At 41.8% G+C, this 11,147-nt stretch overlaps 1 protein-coding gene across 1 annotated transcript in view; it reads left to right on the top strand.

Moving 5' to 3' along the window:
* Window positions 1–3,888: 3,888 nt before the first annotated feature.
* The window catches only part of SMYD3 (SET and MYND domain containing 3), a gene marked incomplete at its 3' end in the record, with an annotated part of 420,719 nt that continues 413,460 nt past the window's right edge, over window positions 3,889–11,147 (top strand). Inside the window, exon 1 of the mRNA XM_081998098.1 lies at window positions 3,889–4,135. Coding sequence (XP_081854224.1) covers window positions 3,972–4,135 — 164 coding nt within the window. The 5' untranslated portion in view covers window positions 3,889–3,971. The remainder of the gene's footprint in view (window positions 4,136–11,147) is intronic.

The raw sequence follows: 11,147 nt of genomic DNA, 5'->3' as shown, positions 1-11,147 counted from the left end.
CAGCTTAACCTTGCAGGTAATAATGAAAATGTTGATAGAAGTATCAACATAAAACTCAGGAAACAGATTGTGTGGTGTAATTTAAGATGTGTGTGATAGGAAGAACCTGAGGCTTCCTGAGAAATATATTGAATTAATTGTTATGGCAGGCTAAACTCAATCTATGGGGCTGTAGATTGAAAACTCCCATCTGAGGTTTGCAAGCCTTTAATTAGCAAAGCTGTACCTTTCTTCTGTAAACACTGAGAAAATGGATACAAGAAGTAACTTTTCAGAAAGAACAAGCTAGTGATGTTTATTCACCGGGTTGTATCCTTACTCAATAGCTATTGCGTCTTGCCTTGTGTATGCTGTTTAACATGTCATGTCTAAAAATAGACACACTGGCTGTCCCCAGCTGATACAACTCAACATGCAGCAAGCATACAAAGCCCAAGGGAAATTAGGAGTAGTTAAGATACACAAAATGGCCAGTTACTCATAATGTAAGCGAGACTTTAACATTTAATGTAGTTGATCCTATTGATAAGACACCAAATAGACGAACAGCTGAGAAATTATGCTGACAAACTTCAGAAGCTTGTTTCTGCCGTCTGGAAGAAATTAATGTGTTAGAGGCAGGGAAGACTCAAAGTAGAAAGTTTTTGTAAAGTTCATAGTAAAAAATCAACAAGTAAAATCTATGTTACTGTGAGTGAAATTCATTGTTATGAATTAGTGCTTAAAATGCTTCTACATGAGGTTTTTTTATAATTTTACATTCTAGAATAATTTACCTAGCACACCAACATTAAAAGTGAGGAGACTTCATCAGGAGATTCCTATGTCTTCACAAAAGATCCATCTGTGCTTACAAGCTTTCAACTAATTATTTGATAGCGCTTCTGTGCCATTAGTGAAACAGATTTTGTACTAATCCATTAACATTTTGTGTTTTGAGCCATATTTTGCTCCCAGAAAAATTCACTTTTATGCTGTGGTGGTTGGGATGGGTATTGCACATTTAGGACTAACGAGTAGAATTTGGATTATTTCGTTACTCCAATTCTTCCTGTAAATTCATGTTGTAAAACATGCTGTCTTCAGATATAAGAGCTAAGCTTCCACTACAGTGTCTCATCCACTGGCAGTAAGGAAGTATGACTAATTCAGCAGCATCAGCCACAATTAAGTGGTATTTCCCACAAACGTGCCTTCATTACATGCCTTGCCAGCTGCTTCTATCCAGAATGTGTCATGCATTTCAAATAGCAGTTGGGAACTCTTGACCCGTCTAGGTCAGTGGATGACTTTGCCATACAAAAACCCCATACTAATAACAGGGATTAATTCACCTAAATATAGTCAAGGCCTAAATGACCACTTATTGGCATATGTAACCATAATATCATTATGCTTTTCAGAAAATTCAGATTGACATTTCCAAAAACATTGGAGTTGCTCGCTATTGCTCAAAGACTGTGTGTTGAATAGCCTTCCTAGGCAGACCAGTCTGTAAACTATAGATGTAGATATTCAGAATCAGCTTTCCAGGCTCTTATTAGTGATGTCAAAATATCCAACACTGCATCAATGAAAGTGTTTATGCTGTGTTTAAAAGGTTATCTGTACTAGAAAATACTCTTTTACTACAATTATGTTTTCATATCAATTGAAATGCAATGTCAGCCAAAAGTTCTTTGTGGGATTCTGTGGCTTGTTTCACTGCACAAGTTATGCCAAGCTGATGAAAGCCCCTTTCTTTCATACTTGGGGTTTTGGTAGAGTAGCTAGGCTCTCTGAGGTTGTGATTTGATTTTTGTGTGTGTGTGAGAAAGACTACTGTCATTCCCTCAGACACGTTTTTGTACTTTGTGAGATTTTGTTGTGTTATGGGATACGTGAGTGAGGAAAGCTGACTTTACACCTTTCAGGTTTAACGGTGGTTATTTCAGCTCTTCCCTGAGTGCACATTTTGCAGTTCTTGGGTAGGAGGTTCATGCTTTTTGTATATTGTTTGACCATTCATCTCTTAAGTTTATCCACCCGAGAGAGACATTAACTTCTGTTATTACTGTGTTTGTTAGTGTTATAGGTTTTGGGCAATGCTTGCTTAGAAACTCAATAAAACTGCAAATTGAACAATTTGCTAGGAGTACTAAAGATAAACATACTAATGTGCACAACTATTTAACTGACAGCCAGATTGCTGTCAGTTCTTTTGGTAATGAATTATGTCACTGCAGCATTTACGTGACTGTCAAAATACATATTTTTGTGGGATTCCTGTGTCTTGATGTACTTTGGTTCTTCACAGTAGCAGTATTTTGGATATGCATATTGCCATTTTTGATTATCCTGTTGCAACTTGGATGAAAACCGTTGCAGACTGAAATAATCATTACTGAGAGCAAAACTGAGTATGTTTTAGAAGTGAAAAGCTGTTTTGCAGAACTGTTAGGTCTGTCTGTCAGTGTTCTGATAGGACGACCTAACACTCCTTTCCAAAACAAAAGCCCTAACTCCCTCTATAGGCATAATGAGGAAAAACAGACCAAGTCTTTTTGTAGTTTAGCACTTTTACCCTGCATCCTGTGTGTGATCTCATAAATGAATGAAAGCTACGTAGACCCATACAGAAAGCACTTACCATCTCATGGGCTTTGAGCATCACCATTTCAGAGTGATGCTCTTAGTTAACTGGGCAAGTGTTTTGCCTTTTCCCCTGTGATTTATCTGGTGCCTGTAACTGATTGGCTCTGACAAAAAGCAGCTGTGTGGGGGGTGCATTCCCAGAGATACATACGATGAAGCCCCTACCTGACATCTAACTTCTCTATCCTGGTTTCAGTGTAGCCTCGGTGAAGAAAAGTCACTGCCAAACTTGGGTGTCAGTACAAAACGAGAATGATTTTTCCCTTCGCAGTACATTGAAGGATGCAAGTGGACTTGCTGCGTTCACGCGCATCAGCGGCCCTGCTGGAGGGGCTTTCTCGTTTCCTGCGACCTCTTGGAGGACACGGCCCTGGGCTGGGGTGAAGGAGGGCTGCCCACCTCTGCGCAGCCGAGAACCTGGGAAGTTCACCACATGACATACAAAGCTGTGGGTATGCAACCTCCACATGTCCTCATGCCACTTTTATTTTTGGCAAGTATTTTCTTCCACTGCTGTATTGGTGTTGAGGCTGGGTCGGTACAGAAGTGAAGCAGTAATGGTGCTGGGCAAAGCTAATGTGGCAGTTGGAACTTCCTATGGCTTCAGGATTCTTCCGAGGCTGGACTGTGGCAGCTGTGAGGACACGTGTCGGAAGGGTCTTCAGTCTGTTGGTTAACAAGATTTACGTTTAGTCATTTTCTCCCTGCCTCATTCCCTATAAAAACAAACAAACCAACCCACAAAGTTACAAAGTAACCAAAAAACCACCAAAATACTTCCTATTTGTAATTGGCCATAGAAACATTGATAATCACTTAATTTAGCATCACAGTAATGGCAACGTATGGTTAACCCCCACTTTAGGCAAAGGGCTACCCTCTGCCTTGTGGCCTCTCAGTACAGGTGAGGTTGGGTCTTGGCCAGGAAAAATGTTTATTGAAAATGTCTGGTCAACCCATGAGTAATTGCTTTAAACTAAAAGAGGGCAGATTTATACTAGATGTAAGGAAGAAATGTTTCACAATGCGGGTAGTGAGACCCTGGCACAGGTTGCCCAGGGAGGTGGTAGATGCCCCACCCCTGGAAACATTCACGGTCAGGCTGGATGGGTCTCTGAGCAACCTGGTCCGGTTGGAGACGTCCCCACTCAATGCAGGGGGGGCTGTAGATGCCTTTTAAAGGCTATGACTCTATAACCCCTCATGAAGGGAGGCCGGCTCCTACGCGCCGCGGGGGCGGCCCTAACCCTCAGTTAAGATGGCGGCGGCAGCGCCGCATCACGTGGCGGAGGGGTGGGGCGAGCCCGCGCTCTCTCTGTGGCGGTGCGCGCGGTAGGATGGAGCCGGCGGCGCTGGAGCGGTTCCCCAGCCCGGGCAAGGGCAGCGGCCTCCGCTCCCGCCGGCGGGTGCGGCCCGGCGAGCTGCTCTACCGCGCCGAGCCATTCGCCTACGTCGTCACCAAGGAGCAGCTGGGCGGCGTGTGCGAGCGCTGCCTGCGCAGGTACCGCCGGCGAGGGGATACCGCAACCGCCTCTGCCGCCGGCCCCGTCCGGCGAGCGCCGCCCCTTCCGCTGGGGCGGGGCAGCGCCGCGGTGGTGGCCTGGAGTCGCGGCGGGGAGGGAGGATTCCGCGCGCCTCGGGGTGGGCGGCTGCCGCCAGGGTTGGGATGTGCCGCTGGCTACCTCCTGCCGCTCTTTTTAATGAGGGCTTTTTTTTTAAAGGCTTTTCTAATAGGGCGAGGGCGTCTCTTCCCGGGCGCGAGAGTTTTGGGCGGAGGTGTCCTGGGCCCGCTGCCGGCTGGGGGCGGGCGGCGGCAGTAGTGCCGGAGGTGGCTCGGTGCTGTGCCAGTGCTCGGCGGCGCTTTCGCGCCGGGCTGGTGGCGGCTGGAGGCGCCAGTCTCCCCTCAGAGGCCTCCCTCAGCCTGGCGGGGGCAGGAGCGGCAAAGCTCTGCTGGGCGGCTGGTGGCGTCTGGGGGGCGAAGGCCCGAGCTGGCCGGCGGCGGTGGTGGGGCGAATGGGCCGCGGTGAGAAGCCCCCATCGCGGGGAGCCCTGGGCGACTGCCCCCGTCCTGCTCAAAACTACGTGTTGTGGGGAGGATGATGTCCTCATCCGGTATAGCCCCGCGAGCAAACCCTACGTATGACTGTGTGCGTGACGCTCTGCCCTGGGCTTTGGCAGAGGCGAGGGCAGCCGTTCGGCACCAGCCGTCACGAAATAGTGTGGGGTGGTTGCGTTTCCTGTCACCGGTACATGCCTTACCCTGTGTGAGGAGCAGGTGTTTCTGAGACATGCGTTGACTAAATGCCTGCCTTCCCCCAAATCCTTACAAGTGAAAACTGACAAACACACGGTAGTTTCTGTGTTTGCTTAAAAACCCAAAAACATAACTGTTTTCTACCTTTTAGCAATTTTCCAGCAAGATACATTGTGACAGGCCTGTTTGTCGGAGATCTGTATATTAATACCTGAAGCATATTGGTAGTTAATCCAAAACTCTGTATGAAACAATTCAATACTGCTAGCCTTTTTCTTCTTCTTTTTTTTTTTTAATTTATTGAAACATTCCCAGTGTTTTGCTTCATGTCCTTATAGGGCATCTCAGCTTCTGTTTAAAGAAATGATAATGTGGTCCTCATTTTCCCAGAGAAAAGTTTGACATTGTGTTCCAGGTCACACTTGCATCTAACCTCAGCATATTAAAAAAACCCCAACCCCCCAAAAGATTTGTAGCTAATACATCTGTGAAGTCTGACTCGTGACATCAGTTCTTTGGGGTGGTGTCTGCCTGTACCTTTTCAACTTCAAGTTGTGAGAGGCTGCAGGCTTCAGAAGACAGGCTGAGTGCAGCAACAGGTGGAAGGAAAATGAATCTGAAGAGTTTGGATATAGAAGTGTAACCAGGGCAAGGTTTGTTGGGAGAAATAGTGGTGTTACCACCTGATATATTGTAAAAGGTTATGCTTTCGTGACAGTTTGTCTTTTTTCTGAATAGTGATATCAGTTAAATTAAAAAATTTAAGTAAAAGTTAAATAAGGAAATTAATCATTTTTGACCGATCTAACTTCTATTGCAAAATACACTGTGGCTAGACAGTTTATTGATCACAACTGTGCAAGCTGACTTTCTTACTCCTCTAATTAAAGGCAGTGGCTTCTTATTCAACAGACTTTGTTAAATTAATGAGTGATACATATATCCATAGATAGTTTTTTGTTTTTTTTTTTTAATGTATGGAAATCAGGATAATGGAGAAGTACTGCCGAAGTGGGATGTGTAATCGAACTGTTTAATGAAACTGGTTTTCATTTAATATGCAATGTGATCTTTGTTCAAAGCCAGGTATTAGAAAAACCATCACCGCTCATTTCCAGGACTACAGATAATAGTTGCATTGTCTACTACTGTTCCTTTTTTTCACTCAGATCTTTAGGTGGCAGTACAGGAGCACAAATTAAAAACAAAAGGTCATGTGCCTGACATTGATTTAGCATTTTAGCAATCTTATATATATTATAAAATTAATGTTCGAGGTTTTATACTGTGAAGTGTAATTCTATATTTACTTTTGTCTCCCAACTTGTAGTAGTAAATCTTGGATGCAGCTTTTGGCTGCTGCATGTTCTAGACGAGCCAGAAGAAGGGTTATGATGTGCAGAATATCTTGTTTCTGGACTGCCTGCTGAGAGGCAGCATGGTCTCGCCAGGATTTGGGGTCACAGGCTTGCTATAGTGCTAACTTACTCTGACCTTGGCTGGGTCCTTACAGTGAGGGTCTGAGGTACCCAAGCAGGGTAAGGATGGCTGTTGGGGGCAGAGTTTGCTGCCCTGGTTCAGAGAGGAAAGCTCGGCTAGTGCAGTAGTTTTGCTTAGTCTTATCTCAATTAAAGTGAACATTATTGTGAATGTAAAATACTGAAATTTTTTATATCTATATAGTTAATGCATCTACCAGTAGAAAGACTAATATCCCTTCCGTACCTTACTGGACTTTTGGTACTATTTGTACAGTGAAGTTAAAATTTTTGGTCAGTGTTATTAGGTCTACGTTGTACATAGACCAGATGGCAGATTTTGGCAACTGTCTCCCCTTTTGTGATTTTTTTTCTTACTTCAGAGATAATCCTGTATTTTCTAAGGAATAGGTTCATCTTGGGTTTTATAGAAGGCTGTGCTAAAATATTCTGCTATAGCTGATTTAATATGACAGCGTAGCTATTTTGAATTATATTCCATTAGCAATTAAAAAAATACTGTCCTGAAAAAGGATACATAGTAAAGATTTGTTTGGAAATATAAATTTTGTTAAAGAAGAAAAGTGTTTGTTGACAGTGTGTATTTCTATAGAAGCGTCCTGAGAGAACACGTGACATTGTGTTGGCTGATGGTACCTTCTTTGCAAAAGAGTATCTGTAGTGTTAGGGTCGGTGCCTTGCGGAAAACATGCTGTTTGTGCTTTTGTGGAAGTCTGACAATATTTGGATGGTCAGCATCTTCTTCCAACAGCTTACTGGGGAAAACAAGATTTTTCCTCTCTTATTAACTAAAGATTTTCTGTATAGCTTCTTCCATGCTTTAATAAATCTTTAAGGTGGGGTCAGTGGCAGTACAGCTCAGTACAGGTTTATATAGCAGGATTCAGGGGGTAAAGAAAGCTGTTTCATTTACAGACTTGGGGGATTTCACTGTATTTTCCATTCTTCTGGACATTGATAAAGATGGTGAATAAAGCTAATTGTCTGTGATCCCCAGAGGCTTCCATGACCTTTCTCTGTTCTGAAAAGTGACTGTTGTACCTTATTTTTTCTTCTCTATACTTTACCTGGCTATCAGTTTATAAAATGACCTTTCTTCCAGTCTCTGGCAATTTAGCTTAACTTAGCCATTCCACAATTATGTTCAGTGGGTCCTCCTTAATTCATATGTGTGTTGACACCATCACAGAACTTGGGCAAGTTTAGAAAAGTAGACTGTCCTTTCACAGGAGCTGTGCTTGTTCTTTCCATGTAGATTTTATTCATCCAGGTGATTAATGATCTTATTCTTGATTATAGTCTCCGTTGTCTTGCCAGGGTCAGAAGCCAGGGTTGCAGTTAGTATAGTCAAGTGAGTGTGATGATTGAATTTTTTTATTTCCTTAAAAAAGCAAAGTACTGCAAACACTGGAATACTTGAGTTGCTTATATGTTTAGAGTTCTGCTGTTAATGTTAGAGGAGATTATAGATGATATAAGAAAATACTGATGTTCTCAACTTTCTATGCAAAATTTTAAGTCTAAAGGAAAAGACTTATTTGACCTCTTTTTCTGCCATTAATTGGTTCTCTTTTTAATATTCCTTTTTTTTTAATGGTTTATTAGGATCAGATTAGAAGTTCTGTTAAACTCTGGATATAGCCAGTTACTTCTCCATTTAACAAAATAATCCTAAATCAGTACTGACTTTTAATGTAGGAAAATTTAAGATTGCAAAGTTTTCTTGCACGTGCTGATTTATCAGGCTGTCTTTTTTACCTGGTGGTGTTGCTCAGTTTGCTAAATCTTTACATGGCTTTTAAAGATATTCTTTGTCTGATAAGTGAATGCAAAGTGGTATCTCCGTGCTTGACAGCTCTCTTCCTTTGTATTTGATGTTCTATTGGCCATTAATCCCTGGTGATTGAGTTTCTTGCAAGGTACATGGCAGTGATGGCACTGCTTCAACTGACTTTCAGATTTTTGAATTGAAAAATATACCCAGTCTGCTATAGAATGGGAGTAAAAATGAGGATGAGAGTCAATTACGTCTTTGGTGTTTGTTTGCTTTTTGCAGAACATTTCTGTGATGGGTTGCATTTACAAGAATCTACTGTAAGAAAACTTAAGTCCTGGTTGATGCTTGGGAGCAAGCAAACAAACTTTCCAGAATCTGTGTCTCAGAGCAAGTAGGAAAAGGAGTTAACACTAGCCTATTTCCAAATGCTATACCACTTATGCCTTTAAAGGAAAGAGACACTTAAGAAAAGTGAATGTTTGAGAATAGGTAGTGTACAACATTATACATAGACTACAAAAATAAAAGATCTAAGTGTTTCTTGTTTGGGTAAGGTCAGAGGTTCAGACTCCGGTAATGGAATGAGAGGAAGTATGAATGTGTTTTTATAAGACTGCAGCTTTTGTAAATATAACTAGAGAGAGAAAAAATATCTAAGTTAGGACTTTCGTAGAGACACTACTACAGTATGGGAAATATAACCAAGAATTTGATAAATAGTTGGGCAATTACGAAGTGCTAAACACAGGCCAGCAAGTGCATGCTCCTTGCTCTACTTCATCTGGCTTAAAAATAGCCAAATGGACACACTTTTACATTCAGGACTGTGTATTCAGTACTGTGTCTTCAACATAGACACAGTCTTAAATTAGCTGCTGGTTTATATTATCATTATTATTATTGCATTATGTTATTATCATCATCATGAAAGTTGGCATACCATTCTTAAAGTATGGAGTGCCTAGGTTAACAGCATCCTGAAGGTACAAAAATACCATTATGTTATAACCATGTTGTGGAATATTTTAAGTAGAGAGAAGCAGGGTTTGATTTAGAAAGAGAGTGACAAGGGGGGTGGTTGTGGTTGCATGATCCTTCATACTCCTGTGACCCTGGCTTGGACTAGCGCAGCTCTGCCTGAGGACAGCTAGCCCTTAACCCTCCAAGTTGTACCTCTTTCACCCTGCAACTGGGATGTCCAGAGAGGAAAGGAGCTAGTTATTTTGGCTCTGTAGCAATGGGGATCTCTCAATGAAGGTGCTGTCATTCACCAACAAACCTATGAGGCTTCCTTAAGGGCCAAAGAGAGCATCTCCATTAGCACAGCACCTGAGTTCTGCTGCTTCCAGCTGTGCTGGGTGATTAGGAGGTGTGAGCTAAGGGATGCTTACTCTTTACGTGGATAGAAGTTTAGTTTATATGAGACTTCCAGTAATGTATAAGGTTATAAAATCTACACTGGCTCCTCATTTATCTCTGAAAAATACTTCTGTTGCTGGTTGATATAGAGATAGCTTTAAAACTATACTAACTTCTGGAAAACATACTTTTTTGTTCTTCTAGGTATTCCTGGTATACTTGTATTTTGTTCTACAGGAATACTGATATGTGGAAAACTAATATTTGATGATACATTCTTTGACTGTTAACTTTCCAGGAATTCTCATCAAATGAAGATTGTTAAGTATTACAGTTACACTTTTTAGATATAAACCAAAATCCCCATTTTATAGTTTGCTCATATAAAAAGTTGGTGTTTTTTTTTTCCTGTTGTAGACTATTGTATTTCCATGATTGTTAATAGACTGGAATAACAAGGTTTTTAAAATTCCTTAAACTTAATATAAAAAACAATTCTTACACTTACCACATAAATTAATTAAAGTTGGTCAGCATGACTTGGTGTCATGAGTTTGTTGGCAATAACAATTTTAAGATGTGAAAAGTATGGTGTATTTTATGTCCCTTCAGTGACAGTCAAAATTCCAGACAGTAGTTTTCAGGATGCATAACCTTGTATGATGTAGAGGAATATAAAGAAATTATATCTGATTAGTGGTAATCACAATGTGGAAGCAGTGTGACTATTAGGAGCAGGTATGTTTTTGTGTTTCCAAGGTAGGATAATCCTGGGAATTATAGTATTTCTGACTAATCAGTTAGGAGTGGAATTGCAGTACTCTCATCTCTTGATATATCTGGTGTTGTGTGAAGTAAGGGCAAAGGATGTGAAACAAAATTGGATGGGAAATATGAGCTATATAAAGAATCAGAATTTCAAGTTCCATGTCGATGTGTGAGAATGTTTCCCAAGACCTCAGAAATTGCACACCACCACCAACAAAAATTTCTGTCTGTAGTTAAATGACTAATAGCCTAAAAATGTAGCATTTTCCTAAGAAGATACTCTCCCTCCCCCATGTCCTCTTACCGTGATAGTGAAGGTTGAAGCAATCTTAGAAAGAGCAGGATAGAAATGTTTTTTTTTCTGTCCTGATGCCAGCTGGAGCCATAGGTGAAGTGGCTTCCAGGCTGCTGTCCCATGCTGCCAGAAAAGCCTTCTGCAAGAGAAAGTGAAGAGAATAGACTATTGATTGTAGTTTTCCACAGTATCTCCTCCAGACAAGGCCCTGAACTTACCCTGAACAGGAATAAAGCCTGTAGCACAACTTATACTTAGAGACTCCATCTCCCTTTCCTTCTGCTCAGAGTCAGGTTGAGGGTGGGGAAGGAAGAAGCTCTGGTATTCAGGGTAGCATTCATACTAAGTTGTCCTGGCCTGCCTGTTGATTTGTGCTGCCTCCCTCACAGCACCCTTTAAGGTGATCAGGACTTTCCTGCGTTCCTGTTAGGAATGTCCCTTGGTAGGTGTTTTCCTTGACCAACTGTTTCTTTCTCTTGGAGATCTGTTTTGGGAATGTAATTCAGGTTCTGTTTGCAGTAAACCCTCTCCTTCCCATTGCGCAGTATTTCTCCATGCCTC

The sequence above is a fragment of the Phaethon aethereus genome, assembly GCF_964289735.1.
Source record: "Phaethon aethereus genome assembly, chromosome: 3".
NCBI lineage: Eukaryota > Metazoa > Chordata > Aves > Phaethontiformes > Phaethontidae > Phaethon > Phaethon aethereus.
The sequence above is the reverse complement of the archived record's forward strand: the minus strand, read 5'-3'. Positions and strand labels throughout refer to the sequence as shown.